This window comes from Trichoderma harzianum (genome assembly GCF_003025095.1).
Source record: "Trichoderma harzianum CBS 226.95 unplaced genomic scaffold M431scaffold_13, whole genome shotgun sequence".
Taxonomy (NCBI): Eukaryota; Fungi; Ascomycota; class Sordariomycetes; order Hypocreales; family Hypocreaceae; genus Trichoderma; species Trichoderma harzianum.
Genome location: NW_020209261.1, coordinates 257,081 through 272,179, shown reverse-complemented (window position 1 = coordinate 272,179; position 15,099 = coordinate 257,081). Strand labels below are relative to the sequence as shown.

General features: G+C 50.2%; 5 protein-coding genes across 5 annotated transcripts; 2 read left to right on the top strand and 3 right to left on the bottom strand.

Annotated features, from left to right (window-relative positions):
- Positions 1–29: 29 nt before the first annotated feature.
- Positions 30–1,221, bottom strand: M431DRAFT_511649 (hypothetical protein). The gene has a single exon (XM_024919703.1). It carries the CDS (start codon positions 984–986, stop codon positions 222–224), a length of 765 nt encoding a protein of 254 aa, XP_024770403.1. The 5' UTR covers positions 987–1,221; the 3' UTR covers positions 30–221.
- Positions 1,222–1,833: 612 nt separating this feature from the next.
- On the top strand, positions 1,834–4,306 carry M431DRAFT_511647 (hypothetical protein). The gene is made up of 9 exons (XM_024919702.1): positions 1,834–2,472; positions 2,531–2,575; positions 2,631–2,647; positions 2,711–2,813; positions 2,887–3,279; positions 3,341–3,467; positions 3,529–3,648; positions 3,712–3,903; positions 3,972–4,306. The coding sequence occupies exons 1-9, from the start codon at positions 2,119–2,121 to the stop codon at positions 4,127–4,129; spliced, it is 1,509 nt and encodes a 502-aa protein (XP_024770402.1). The 5' UTR covers positions 1,834–2,118; the 3' UTR covers positions 4,130–4,306.
- A 272-nt stretch (positions 4,307–4,578) lies between these two features.
- Positions 4,579–6,039, bottom strand: M431DRAFT_94973 (hypothetical protein; the record flags this gene model as incomplete). Its single annotated transcript, XM_024924636.1, has 3 exons — positions 4,579–5,546; positions 5,608–5,709; positions 5,781–6,039. The coding sequence occupies 3 exons, from the start codon at positions 6,037–6,039 to the stop codon at positions 4,579–4,581; spliced, it is 1,329 nt and encodes a 442-aa protein (XP_024770401.1).
- Positions 6,040–10,638: 4,599 nt separating this feature from the next.
- On the top strand, positions 10,639–11,683 carry M431DRAFT_523431 (hypothetical protein; the record flags this gene model as incomplete). The annotated part of the gene is made up of 2 exons (XM_024920543.1): positions 10,639–10,803; positions 10,874–11,683. 2 exons carry the CDS (start codon positions 10,639–10,641, stop codon positions 11,681–11,683), a joined length of 975 nt encoding a protein of 324 aa, XP_024770400.1.
- A 203-nt stretch (positions 11,684–11,886) lies between these two features.
- Positions 11,887–14,439, bottom strand: M431DRAFT_511645 (hypothetical protein). Its single transcript, XM_024919701.1, has 6 exons — positions 14,184–14,439; positions 13,856–14,118; positions 13,386–13,764; positions 12,977–13,323; positions 12,446–12,904; positions 11,887–12,372 (listed from the first exon to the last, which is right to left on the bottom strand). Exons 2-6 carry the CDS (start codon positions 14,015–14,017, stop codon positions 12,337–12,339), a joined length of 1,383 nt encoding a protein of 460 aa, XP_024770399.1. The 5' UTR covers positions 14,018–14,118; positions 14,184–14,439; the 3' UTR covers positions 11,887–12,336.
- Between the last annotated feature and the right edge of the window lie 660 nt (positions 14,440–15,099).

The following is a 15,099-nucleotide window of genomic DNA, read 5'->3' as shown; positions in this document are numbered from 1 at the left end:
ACCCATTGTGTTGTGTAGAGAATCTCAAAGTGGAAACGATATGCATGGTGGTAATGGTATAGACTAAATAAATAAGCTTAATCCTAGATCCTGTTCCGACAAAGTGAATAGCTAAAAATACAAAGGCCACTGCTCTCCATAGGTATATATCCCCAAAGGGTGTGAGTTGCCAGCGACATCCAACGTTCTCCGATTGTGCGCCTTCTCCAGATTTCAAATTCTTACCCCGACAATCCCATGATCCTCCTGAAACCAACATTCTCGATAACCCACGAGCCGCCCAGTTTAAATGCTCCCGGCCCCTCCAGCTGCGAATCCACTTTCCCCATGGCCATCCTGGTCAAGAAGTCTCCCAGGTGTTCCGTCGGCGAATGCATCCCCTTCATCAAGCCGATAAAGGGCGACAGCGCCGCAACGCTAACCTTGTACAGCGCTCCTGGGTCCGGAATATATGGCAGAATAGCCTTGTGCTCCCTTGGATCCACGAAAGCTGGTCGCACTGAATCCGCTTGGATGCTCGTCGGATTCGAAGCCGTCAAATTACCCAGCTCCGTCTCCGTTTCTCCCTTGACCCGAGCAAAAATGGCAGAGAAGCGGCCCGGCTTCTGCGTAGCGCCTTCACCCGATACATAGATGAAGCGGAACGGTTCTGATGGTGAGGTTGTGAGCGTAGAAAAGGACTTTGCAGCGGCGAGGGTGTAGTCCTTGGTGATTTTGACGTATTCTTGGGCATTGACTTTGGTCTGGCTGATACCGAGGGCCCAGACGCAAGCTTTTGCGCCTTGAAGTTGTTCTAGCACCTTTGAGTCGTACTTCTCAAAGTCCTGGTGGAGGATGACGTTGATTCGGGGATCTTTGGCGTCCTCAACCATGCGTATGGGCTTGCGGCTGAGAATGGAGATTTTGGTAATGTCTTTGGCCTTGATCATGGCGTCCAGGACGGAGCTGCCCACCAAGCCAGTGGCGCCTGTCAGGATGATATGCATTGTGATGGAGGTTGTGGTTGTGGGGTGTGTGAAGAGTTGAGGTGGTTGTTATCAAACGTAGTCAGCGGGTGGATAAGTCGGAATACTCTGTAAGAAGAAGAAACTTGAGTCTTATCAGACACAGTAGCACTTGATGAAAAACACGTAAATGGGGCGAATTAAGATTAAAGATGATGGACAATGCTACGGAAAAGAATCTACAAGACGAACAAACGGCTGTCGTTATATAAGGCAGCACAAGTGCCGGGAGTGTCACCAGGCGGAATTTTTAACTCCAGCCCAAAAGGTTCAGTTCCCGGACATAAGTGCCGCTACGCGTATGCTGACAAGCTATTTCCCTCATTGGGAGAAGCCTGGCTCGTCGGGAATCCACCAGGATGACGGAAAACTGGATCTCCGCATCTCCGCCTCAGAAGCTCGGCTCGTGTACCGCGAGATCTCTTGCAATCTCCGGGTTAGTATCCTTAATGAGAAATTTTGATGATCTTGGTCATGCTATCATGCTACTATAATTCTTCTACACATAATCACTTAATGATGTAAGCATATCCATGTGTAGAATGGCATTCATCACCATACCAATCTGACGTGACGTTGCTGAACTTGGTGTCTCGTCGGCTGATGCATCAACCCCGCGAATCCTACGAATCCCATCCTAATGCAAAGATATCATCTCATCCAAATGGCATTGGACATCTCAGTCGGATAACTGATGAGCTCATCACTGTCACAGCTGCCGGCTGATGCGTCGCTCATCCGAAGGAGCTGACGTTACCCTGCAGGAGGAGCAAACTCAATAAGATGGGACCCCCATTTGGCACTTTGTATTTGAAGCACCCCTTGTACACTGCTTTGAGAAACACATGAAATTGATTCTAACATCTGAAGGATGAATGTTGCACAAAAGAAAGGATGGATGGATGCTGGTTGTCTTGGGTTCTAAGTTACTATATTCGCTACTCCGGATATATGCATCGGATAACAGTACCCGCTCAGTTATCTCCCATCTTAAATTCGCTAGCGGACCTCAATTGAGCTCAATAAATGAGACACACTCTTCTTCGTATTTCGCATTCGATATACGTGTTAACTCTAACTTCTTAGAATACCCCTTGCTGCATCACTACCAGCCATGGTCCCGAATTTTAACATTCTCACCGCCACCGCTGATGACCTCCAGCGAGAGCTAAGTTCTGGCGGCATAACCAGCAAGCAACTAGTGAAGATATATCTCTCGCAGATTGAGCGCCACAACGACTACCTTAAAGCCGTAATCAGCATAGCTCCCGAGGCACTTCTATTAGAGAGGGCGACAATTTTAGACGATGAAAGACAGAGAGGAAAGCTTCGAAGTCCCCTCCACGGAATCCCAATCCTGGTGAAGGATAATGTCGCAACGCATCCTTCTACTGGTCTAGACACCACAGCTGGTAGCCTGGCGTTGGTTGATTCGAAACCAAGGAGCAATGCGCCTATTATAGACCGAGTAGGTGACCATTGTAAGCTTAAATCTAGTAAAAATGAGCTAAATCAAGGCAATTAAGCTGCTGGCAGCTGGACTCATCATCATAGGTAAAGCCAGCTTGTCGGTAAGTGACGGCTCAACTGTCATTAAAGTACACGATAGGCTAATCCCCCATGTAGGAACTCTCATGGTGGAAGTTAGTAATGACTACATGTATTTAACTCGCATTGATCTTTAATAAGCTGACACAATGGCGCAGGGGCACAAATCTTCTCTGTGGATGGAACAGCATAAGCGGCCAAGCTCAATCCCCCTACGTCAAAGGAGGCCTTCTCATCGGAGATTCATTCGCAGGACACAGCGTAAGTGAAACAAAAGCAGTGCCCTGTATCATCCCTTCCCGAAACACTGATTCATCTGGCAACATTCCTTTAGAACCCCGGCGGATCTTCATCTGGCTCTGCGATCGCCGTGGCAGCCGGATTTGCGCCCATCAGCATTGGGACCGAGACATTTGGCTCACTCATGCTGCCTGCGGGCCGAGCCGCCCTTTACTCACTCAAGCCTGGCCGCGCGCTGATCTCCACTAGGGGCATTGTCCCCATTTCGAACTTTTCGGATCAACCGGGGCCTATGACAAAGACTACGAAGGATTTGGCGGTGTTGATGGATATTATTACCGATCCTGAAAATGTTCCGTCTGGGGGTTACGCTTCGCGGGTGACGGGCTCGTGGGAGGGCCTCAGGATTGGTACATTGGATCCGGAAAAGTGGACGTACCCTCCTGAGATTCGAAAGGTCTTGGATGAAGGAATGGAAAGACAGTTGGTAAGATTTGTACCTTTGTTTCGGTTTGTCAGGCTCATTTCTGGTATACTAAGTTGACTAGAACGATGAAATTCGGGACGCATATGCAACGATCAAGCAACATGTGTCAGTTTTCAAGGACAATGTTCCATTGAGAACTGCAGATACTTTGACTATCAATGGTGAAGATGTATTGCTCAAGATTTTTGGTAAGTTTGCTGTGCATCAATCTGGGCATAAGACACACATGACTGAGGCATCAGGGAATAGAAAAGGACTTTAAAGAACAGTTTGAGGACTACCTCCAACTTCTAGAAACTCCACAAATCAAGAATTTGGCCGAATTGATTGCTTTCAACAAGAAGAATGCCGATAGAGAGCTCCCTCCAGGTAACTCAATGCCATCTCTCGCAGATGTTCTTCTAGAAGACCCCTAGATCTGACAACTCCTAGGCTATGATAACCAAGAGATCCTTGAACGTAGCGAAAACACGGACACAACACCCGAAGACCGTGCAAACTACGTCGCACACTTGAAGAAACTCGGTCGCGACGAAGGCATCGATAAGATATTTAACGAATACGACATCAACGTGGTGATGGGACCACTCGAGTCTCCGCTGTACTATTTCGCTGCGGCCTGCGGTGCAACCTCCCTTCTTTCCGCTTCACCTGATTATAACCTTATAGGACTAATATTTTTTTCACTTTAGGATATCCTGTTGCTGCTATGCCACTTGGCTACCTTGAGTACAACGGGCGTCCTCATGGGCTTGGCGCCGTTGCGAAAGAGGAGGGTCTTCTGATCCAACTCCAGAGCGCTTATGAAGGAGTTTTCCCGCCACGGAAGCCGCCGACTCTTTTCAAATAAAGTCGGATTCACAAAGTTATCAGGACATGATGTCTACCTGAGCCATGAGCGGATTGCGCAATAACTTATAAAGCATGCAATTGTTCACAACCTGTATTTAGCGTTACAAGATACTAGAAGCGGGTGGTGATAGTAGCACAATTTAGATGAATGTGGCAGCGTATGTCAATCTCCAACACGTTGAATAGATGGAGAAGAAAGATACCTGTCACTCAACCATGTGAAATTGCCCTCGTCGGCAATTACAATAACAGGTATATAAGCCAACACCACGAGGTACCCTCGACACAAGGGAAAAGTAAGATCAAGCTTAGTGAGGCTTCTATTTCTGCTCTCGTTACCCTTTTCTAACATTTTTGCTGTTTCTAATGTACGTACTTACTCGCAAGTAGGTAACAACTCATCTGCAAATCCCCTATTTGAAGCGTTTAAACAATAGTTTCAAGCGGTTAATACAGGTTTCGCTTCCATCCACCTTCCGCTTCGAAAAGCTTACCCACTTCCTTCGCTACCTTGAGAAGATGGCGGTCGCGATATCTCGGAGCCACAAGCGAAACACCTATCGGCATGCCAGAGTGTCCCTGAAAGCCCGGGATGTTTATCACCGGGGTATGCAACGCGGACCAGCCAACGCAAAACGCCGAGTCGCCCGTGGACTCGAGCCCTAGTGGAGCTTCGTCAACGACGCTGGGTGTCAGAATAGCAGTATATCTGCCGGCAATCTCATCAATCTTGGGCCGCAACGCAGCGATGCCGTCAAAGGCCTTCAGCTGCTCACGGCGGTCGTAGCCAGCCTTTCGCTCTACATAGCCAGCTAGTTGTGGAGAAAGTTGGTCCTTGGAAATGCGGTGCTCCGGGAGGAAAAAAGTCTCCCCCTCGGTCTGGAGGACGACGTTGTGCCAACGAGGCAGATTGTCAAACTCAGACGGCAGATCGACCTCTTCTACCTCGGCACCATGAGCACGAAGGATTTCGACAGCGCGGGCAATCGCATTGCGAGTGCCTTCTCCTGCGATTGGCCAGACAACCGTCTTGCATAAAGCAAAGCGTGCGCCCTTGATGCCGTCAAAGTCACTAGGCTCGTCATCATGCAGCGCGAACGCATCGGCGACGAGGTCTAGGTCATCAACGCCGCGGGCGAAAATGCCAATGGTGTCCAACATCAGCGAGGAAATCTTCAGGCCTTCGCGGGAAACGGCGTTCCAGGTGGGCTTGATTGAATAAACGCCATTGAAAGAGCCGGGGCGGATGGTGGATCCGCCGGTCTGGGTGCCGAGGGCGACCGGGGCTTGCAAGTCTCCAACGGCGGCTCCGGAGCCGGAGGAGGAGCCGCCCGGGGTGCGGGACGGGTTGTGCGGGTTGCGTGTCGAGGCCGGTCCGGTATACGAGGCAGCGAACTCGGCCGTTGTAGTTTTGCCTAAGTTGGCATGTTAACGACGTGGTGACTGGAGAAAAGAGGGAACGGTTTGCAAACTAACCAAGAAACAAAACGCCAGCGTGGCGGAGGAGGATAATGGATGCTGCGTCGAGCTTCGGAAAGTCGCCCTTGTAAATCGGCGAGTTGTGAGCTGTCGGCATATCTAGACACACCCTACCCTTAGCTCTGCCAACACACACCTCCACAGGCCAGGTGCAACATGATAGGACATACCCTTTGTATAAATAACATCCTTGACGGCAACGGGCATTCCATGAAGGGGACCTCTGTCTTGCATCGGCACTTTATCCAGAGCCCTCGCCTGCTGCAGGACGTAATCCCTATCGAGGTACGCCCACGCTCCGACGTCGGCATCACGCACGTCTATGCGCCGCAGCAGTGAGCGTGCATAATTCTCAATCGTCAGCTCACCAGCGCGAATCCTGGCGAGAGCTTGGGTTGCCGTAAGCAAGTATGCGTCGTCGCTGCCCATATTGCCTCGCAATGCCTTCCTGATCCTCCTGGGAAGAAATGAAAGTAAACAATCCAGCTTGACTGTCGGTAAGCGCACCAGGGCGTCTTCTCTAATAAAGATGTCTAGACGCCTTGGTCAGCTAATTACAGCCTATCAATCGGCCAATCAAAGAGGCCTGTCAATCGTACCTTGACAGGCGGCTGCCGAGGCCTGGTTTTGTCTTGACAGCGGCTATTATTGGCTGACCCCGAACAGGTTTCGCCTGATGAGGCAATCTGAAAAAGAAGAGCCAGGAATGACAAGCTGAGGTCTTGTCTGAGATGAAGCAAGATTCTAAAGAATCCAAACAAAATAAAGAGCACACGAGTCCTTGCCCTTTGTAAGAAGCCAAAGAGACTCGCTTCAGATAGGATGATCCACACAACCTGGAGCATGGGTGAGCAAACGACTGTGCAGGGCTAAAAAAGAGGGATTTGGATTCAGAATGGGTCAAGTTGTGTTTTTTTTGCGAGCAGTGGGCTGAGCCGACCTACCAGAATACAGGATAAAACCTTGGCACTATCTCTCTTTCAAAGGACGATTTCACCGGAAAGATGCAGAACAAGAAAGCAACGGCTATCCCGGGGCATCTTCTATATATAGGGGCCAGAGGTCAAGGATATTGGCGTGTAGGGCCATTAGGCAAATTGAGGACGCCATCGAAAAGCTGGACTAGAAAGCAAACTGTGTAACTCGACATGGGCGCCTCGGATGTGACCCGCCACGCAACAGCCGGGAGAAGAAAAAAGAAAAGGTAATTCTCAAGGCCCCTTGGGGTTGCGCGCGTTCATACGGAGTACTCTGGTCTCAGTTGCTCCGTCTGTCTGTGTGACGGGGCCGAACCCGGCCCCTCTTTAATTCACCTGCGATTCCATCTGCCCATGCCATCTCATCATTACCCACCCACTCGAGGAGGGCCTGCAGTATCTGCCGGCCCTGCAGCTCGTGATCCAGCCCTTTGAGGCTTCGTTCACGACCAAACAGGTAATCTGAGGCGAGGCGAGGCAAGGCGAGGGGCTGTACCCAGCACACCGGAGCCGGTGAACAGCTGAGAGTCACAGGTCGAAGCTGTGGCGGCCGGGCTGAACAGCAGCCGCCTCGAGACACGGTACAGGATGGTGTCGCAATAAGCAGATGTCTGCCATCGCATGCATGTAAGCCTGGTATCGGGCTGCATGGCGTGCTAGCGTGCAGCCGGTCAAGCAAGCAAGCAAGCAAGCAGGGGAGTGGAAATGCACATCGTGCTATGCGTACATGTGCCCAGTCGGCTATCATTGGGCTGAAATCCTCGCAAGCCTGGCCTCAGATAGTGGCAGAGCTACAGCACAAACCAAATTGGTGGGGGAATGGCGTCGGGCCGTGCCCAGGGGCTGCCTGGCTGGCCTGAGACACGTGGACCGGCCTCGCAACAAGACCTCGAATGTGCATGTGCGGCCATTGTACTCGTAGGTGAGTGTATCTGTATCCTTGTCTTTTGACGTCCCGAGGGCAGCCGCTCCAGGCTTATACTCGTACTCTCTGTCTGGTCTGCCTCGACTCGGTCATGGCAAGCTCCGAGCGAGTGGAGATGAGGAACCCCGCTGCCGCTGTCAGCAATCACAGCCGGCTGTTGACAGTCGGAAGAGTTCTTTTCAGAAGCAGTTGGTAAGCATCTCGGGTCTGACTTGCAGCTGGATAGAGGGTAGAACAGCCTATCGAAAAGGGTCAAGAGATGAAGGTTGGTGAGGACAAACAACACTGTGCAAGCAATCCATGGATGGAGTTAGGTTGAGTTGAAAATCATTACGGGGTAGTAGCAGCTAGTGTAGGGCACCTTAGTAGCTTAGGGAAGGCGGGGAGCTAGAGCAATAGCGGCAGAACTACTCCGTACTCCCTCTCTCTATCTCTCTCCCTCCCAGTCCCGATGGGTCTTGACAAAGCACCAGACAGCATTAAAGCGCCTCTCTATTGCGGCAATCTGCCCTGAGCGAGGCCTGTTGTCATTTGTGACATCTCAGTTTTACGCCTGCCTCCACTCACTGACCGATCTTCCCGATGTCGTCTATGCAAAATGCGGTTGCTCCCACACCTCACGGGCCTCCATGCAATATGCAAGCCATGAAGTTCATGGTGTCCCTGGATGTAATGCCCAGACCGTTCGAAACGCAAAGAATCTTTGGTGCCAACGTATTCCGATGTTGCATTAGGTAGCAGTATTAAGCATCATAGAGCATGCAGAGGAAACAATTTTGGTCTACGTGTACCATCCATCATCAAGTGCAGGGGTCAACAAGTAACATTGATACAGTACATGCACCTTACGGTATCTCCTCATAGGTACGGTATGTATTGAAGAGCGTACTGTAATTTGAGACACGGGATGCTAGCCAACCACTACTTTATTCGGCTGTCTCTCCCACGGTGCGGCTGATCCATATCCCTGGGCCATCGTATTCACTAGCTGAGACAAGCAAAAAGCAAATCGTGACAGGCTTCCCTGTCCCATGATGCCGGGTCATTTCCCTTGCCTCGCAGGATCGCAAAATACGCCTGAAATCTCCCTGTTGTACTTCTTTTCTTTTCTTTTTCTTCTTATTTACTAGGCTGCGGCTGATTCATGGGCCTCTTAGAGAAACACTAGTTTTGTTTCCTCCTTGCTTGGAAAAGAATCCAATTGGATCTCCTTTCTCAAGATCAGGAGTAGACTTGTAAGTGAGAAAAAGCAAAACAAGGGCAGTTCGACTCTCGTTAGTAGAAGTCTTCCTACACTTTCCGAGGTGGCTGGCCAATAGCCCTGTATGCTTGTTCTCTCCCACCGAAGCTACACTCCTTGCATAGCGCCATGATGGACGGCGATATAGTGATTGGATCTAAAGTTTTCTCGCAGTACGATAGCCGCAGGGCCTTGTATAAATGAAGCTCGCCTGACCCCCTTAATACCGAACAGGGTATATGGGACGAATCACAATAAGCAACCTTGGAGATGGCGCAAAGCCTAGAAGTGCCTCCTACATGATTGCATCATGGATATGTCTCCGCCTTGATGTTCCTCACATTATAGCATCATACATGTAGTCTCGTGGCCAATAGATGTTTGACTTGGAAAAAAAAGGGGCCTGAATTGACTTCTCAAGAACTGGCATCATCTATCCAGCTGCCACATACGAGTAGGCAAACATTCAGCTCTTGGCCAGTATCACACTAGCAAAGCCTCGTAGGATCATTGTGGAACATGGGATACATGGGCCATCAGACAAGCTTCAAAGGGTGAGATAAGAGGCCGTGTGAACATCATAACCATCCGACCATGCATGTTGTTGTCCTACATTAGACGCTCGTCGGCAACGGCGGCAGTTGGAAAGCAACACCGTCAACACCTTGATGGGATCTGCACAGTTGTGAGCCGTCCATCTCTTTATCCCTAGACGGATCTGCCGTGTAAATTGAGTTTTCCGATTCCCGTTAGCAGCGGCATTGTACCCCCGCTCAAAAGAGGTCCCATGATGGACTGCATGTAGCGCATAAAGCCAAGTCACCAATAGCCTGATCCTGTCGATTTGGGAGAACAAGCGGTGTCAGGATTGAGGCACCGAAGCAGTCAGTCGTTGGATCCTTACAAACAGCAGGATGTAATTGTTCACTTATAACAAAAGAACACATATCCTCTAGTCTTTAACACATTAGAATGGGGAGCAGTAATGTTCGCGCCAGCACTCACATATATTTTTGCTGGTGGTGTTGGCCTCTGCACATGCACACATTTGCCAATGCCAAGTCTACGGCAAGGACAACATCATCGCACCGGATACATACCTACCTAATATGGTGTCTCTCATACCTTTCCTAGCCCGAAACAACTTGTGCCGTTTCGCCAGCATCCCGTGACATGCCGGTTATGCATCTCAGCCTGCCATTGTCTGGTACCTTTGTGGTGGATCGTAACATTGAAGTCCAGCCAAATTTGGTGGCCCTGCACACATGTATATGAGTCCCTCCTAACGTCTGGTTGCAGACACCAAAATTTGGAACCTCTAGCATAACAGAACCCGAACAACAGCAACTCATGATATGGAACAAATATAGTAACAGCCGCCATGATAATACTCCGCACCTGCATCGGACTTTAGCAAGAACCACTTCGGACCATCATCTATCGACCCCCACAAGCGCCAGATTCAGGCCCGTAAAAACCCTCAACTCGTGCATCTAGCCTTCGCTAGCACCAACGCTACGGGCATCCCCAAGCCCTGAACCACCCCCAAAAAGGCGCCTGAGCTTCTCAACCAAAGGACCCAAATTCGACCGAATGCTTACGCCCACGTGATGACGCGTTCTGTCGGCGATTGTGCTGTTCGATTGATCAAGCGTGTGTGCTTGCGCGTTGCTCGTAGTTATCCGAAGGGCGTTAAAGTGCGTGGAAGGGCGCTGCGGGATTCTTGTTGCCTAGCAGCTCATAGCAAGTAATCACTTATTGCAATATTGTAAACCCCGCTCCGGACTTTCAACATAGTATAATAATGCTGGAGTTCACGATGCTTTCCTTCATGAAACCAACCTTGTTGAAAACATAGACAGACAAGTGCGAATTCACGCTTCATCATGGTTCAAAAGATAACGCAGGAATACGCCAATCACGGCCTTTCGCTGAAATGCGACATCTACACTCACGACGACTACCCAAAGACCAACCCCGTGTTTCTATACTTTCACCCTGGAGGACTTGTCGATGGGAACCGTGATGTCATTGCGCCTTGGCTCGTACAGGTGAGAAGAATCGAAAAAAAGCTGAAAAAGACACTCAATAGAGCATTTCCACTGACATGTCAAGTTGTAGGTGTGCATTCAGCGGAAATGGCCTCTCATCTCCCCGAGTTACCGTCTTCTCCCTCAGGCAGGCGGACAAGGCCTCCTAGAAGACGCCACGGCGGCATACGAATTTGCGCAGAATTGGGACACTCCAACTTCTTCCAAACGATCAGTTATTGTTGGAGGCGCCAGTGGAGGTTACTTCATGGCTACTCTCATCGCTCACCACTGCCAGCCCAAACCTTTCGCTCTCTTCTCAATCCAGGGAATCAACACCTTCCACCACCCCTTCTTCAACTCATCCATCCAAACCGCCGGCGAAGATATCCCCCATGCGTCAATGGAAAAGTACATCGCCGGTCCAATTCAAGTCGGCGAAATGCCCACTGACGAGTCCACATTTGTCCTGGACAAATTAACCCCCGACGGGGCAAAGGATCCATCATTCACGCCCCCCGTGCCCGCCACAACAACATCATCAGACGATAATAGCTACCGTGGCATGCTCTACGACTACTACACCTTCAACAACTCCTTCCTCGACATAGTCGGCTCCGTCGACCCCGGGTACCAATGGGCGAAACTTCCCGATTCCAAGAATCGAGTCGCGCAGTGGCCCAAGACGGTCATCTTCCACGGCAACAAGGATCCCGATGTTGAGCTCAATGTGAGCGAGGACATGCGTGACTGCTTGGGGGAAGACAAGGTCATGTTGATTGTCGCCGATGGCCAGCCTCATTTATATGAGCTGGAGAAGTTCATCGAGGATGATGCTCCTGGAATGGATGCTGTGAGGGAGGCTGTAGCTCGGTTGGATGAGATTGTGGCCTCTGCGTAATTTGGCGAAATATTCTTGAATATTAATACAACCTTAATCAGAAATTCCTCTCGGTTGAAACAGGCCCTGGGGAAAGATTGGGAGGCCCGTCTCAGATGCGACCTACCAAAAGTCTCACGATTGGGTGATCCTGAACCAAAGGCTGATTATATGTCAGCACTCACGCATGGAGATTGTTGGGAGATTGCTGGGGTCAGAATAAGCTGAGAGGATGTTGAGGTGAATGTTATTCGTAAATTCTAGTCAGCTATAAGAATGGCCTCTCCGATGAGACCTGTCCCTACCCGCTTCCAATTTTCTTCCCGCATTACCTATGTATGCTCTGGAGATGGATGATTAACTACAATGACAAAATACATGTAAATAAGAAGAAAAGAAAGACCGTTTACATCACGATCCCTCCCCGCAATTTAAAACACGACATAGCATGCTTTTCCCCCCACTCAACATCCATTATTCTTTCCTCCTTTTATTCAACACCTGTCACACCCCTTCTCCCCGGACTATCGATCCACACAAACTTCATTCTGCCGTCCCATGTTGGTCCACGAGTGAGATGAAAAAATAGCAACGAGAGTTGCCTGGTCATTACGAAAGGTGTAGCTGGAGGGGGTTAGGGTTACATGAGAAAATAATTCCGGTTTAAGTGATCATTAAGAAGACGTGGCTTTCTCGAGGCAGGCTTGAAGCTGTTTATGAAGAAATATCTGGTTAGTTGACATGACGAGCCATCGCAGGTATATATAAAGATGAAAGACGAACCGCTTCGGGCATAATGCCCTGGTTGCTCAGATATCGACACATGCTCTTGACTAGCTCGACTTGCTCCTCGGGGTTGAGGCTGGTAATGGCCGTCTCCAGGACGCTGCCAAGGGTGACTTTGTGGACCTCGATGAAGGTGTGGAAGTACATGTAGGCGAAGAAGCCCATGATGAACTGGCAGTCCATACGGTCCGTCATGCCGCCGTGTCCTGGGATAGAGTCGCCAAAGTCCTTAATCTTGAAGGTGCGCTTGAGACCAGAAGCGAAGAAACCGCCGAAAGGAGCGATGAGAGACGCAAAGGTGGCCAGGGCCAGGGCGTGCAGCTGCATCGGCGCAAACGTGAGAGAGAAGTTGGTGCCCGGGGGGAGGAAGAAGAACTGCGGGAGCTCGTAGGTGCGTGGGAGGAAGACGGGGTTTACGTCGCACTTGAGTCCAGTGAAGACATTGGCGCCAAGGTCCTGCAGGTTGGATTGACGTGAGTATTAGACAATCGAATTGGCAAGGGAAGGGGGTTCACTTGGTTGACTTACGTTGACAGGGCAGATAAAGTACTTGGAGCGCATCAAAATGTTGACGAGCAAAAAGGAGAAGAGAATGGTCATGATCCATGCGCCGACAAATCCTTCGACAGTCTTCTTCGGCGAAAGCTTGATAAGCTGTGTGCGGCCAAAGGCAATACCACAGATGTAAGCAAAGATATCGTTGGTGATGACCAGAGCCGCTGGCAGGAAAAACCAAATCATTCCCTCAAAGATGTTGTTCATGACAAAGTGGGCCTGAACAACGATGAGATATAAAGCCATGTGAGTCCAAGCAAAGTTGGTAAACTGGAACTTGTAGTGTCCGGCCTGAAGCGAAGCGACAAAGTAGACGAAACCTGGGCTGGCGTTAGAAGAACCCGTCTAGATGTCTCGTTGCAACTAATGAGGATTTACTTACCAAAGACGTAGAGCACAAAGCTGATGAAGCGGTGGTGAGTAGCCAGAGGCAGAAGAACCTTGTCTACGAGCACAATATGCTTAAAGTAGTAGATGACGCTCTCGCCATACAGGAAATACATGGTAGAGGCTAGGAAGTACCAATTCAAGCTCTTGGTGGAGCGCAGCGATCTGGCACGGCTGGGAACATTGGCGATGGCAATGACTTCTTTGAAAGAAATGATTTGGACAGCGGTAACAATGGCGATCATGTAGATGTGCCCCATGAAGAGCGCGCCAAAGAAGCCACCTATCATGACGAGCGTCCAGAAGGTTCGTGTCCAGAAGTTGGCCTTTTTCTTTTCATACTCGGCCTGCTTCTCGGCGGCAGTCGCGGGTCTCTGTTTGTCGCATCATGTTAATATCCGTTTTCCCCTTTTCCTCGAGACAAGAGACAAATAAGTGCGAAAGAGAATGGCAACTTGAGCTCACCTCTTGTACAGCCGCCAGCTTGGCTTGAGTCTGTGCCCTGGTTCTTGTTGGGGACCCCTCTTCGCTCTTGTCGCTGAAGCTGGACCGGCGGCCCTCGGAGCCGCTGAGCTGGCCATTTGCATTCTTCATTGGGGACTTGCCCCCTCTCTTTGATCTGGCCATGGTGTGTCTGGGTAGGTGAAACGGTAGGACAGGACAGGACAGGAGTCGCGATTCAACGGGTTGCTCGGAGGAGGATCGTCGATGGTAGGAGCTTCGGCGGGCTGCGATGCGGTGCCTGAGTTAGTCCAGCGCACAGTCGCCGTCTCAAATAGCTGGTTCTCCTCACCTTATATACTCGACATTCCCAGCAGCGGTGGAGGGCGATTTAAATGTCGAGGTGGCCTTGCCCGATGGTGATGTGGGAAATCAGAAGCTACGTGGAGCTGACGAGTTTTGGTATCCCCATTATTGCCGTGCTGCTGGCGTGCGCCTGTAAATGCCTGGGGCTTGGCGCTAGCGAGCTGCTGGGATTGCAGAGGCTTTGGCTAGGCGGGAGTTTCACTGAAACCAGCACCTCAAAACTCTCCATGGGCGGAGCTTTTTCCAAGAAGTGTCCATAGGTACATGTGTTAATAGTAGAATGCGCGGAGACCTTCAAGCTTTTGTCTACAGTGGTACATTCTATCTAGTAGCTGCTATTTCTTCTACTATCTGCTACAAGAGCCTTGAAGCCATCTTGTCCCTGTGCTTGGAGGTCGCCAATGTTATGTAATTTAATAATAATAAGGATGCCGCATGCTCAAATTAATGTCGGGGTCCTGCGACTCCCCGTGCGCCATGACCGCATTCGCTTGGGCTCCCCGCAAACGCATGTGACGGCGGCCATTTTGTATGTTGGGTAGTGCCTCTTCCTACCTGGCCTCAACAATTTACGATGCTGTTTGCTATGCCTAACACAGGTATGAGGATAAAAAATGAAAATAAAAAATATCATTCATTCGTAGACAATCACAGTATGTCTCTAGAAATGTCGAATAACTTCAAACATCGCCCTTAGAGGCAGCCTGTAATGCACAATTTCCGTCATGGCGCAACTAAAAAGCCGTCTCTAAGCAGGGACGACGTCATGCGACATGATGCGTAGATCAGGGCTGAGGAGTTGCACCGCCTCTTCCGCTCATATTTGCTAAGCCTTGAATCCAGGGCATGGCGCCGCATGCCGTGCTGCGAATTCTGCTCGCAATTGGCTATTCTTTTCGGCA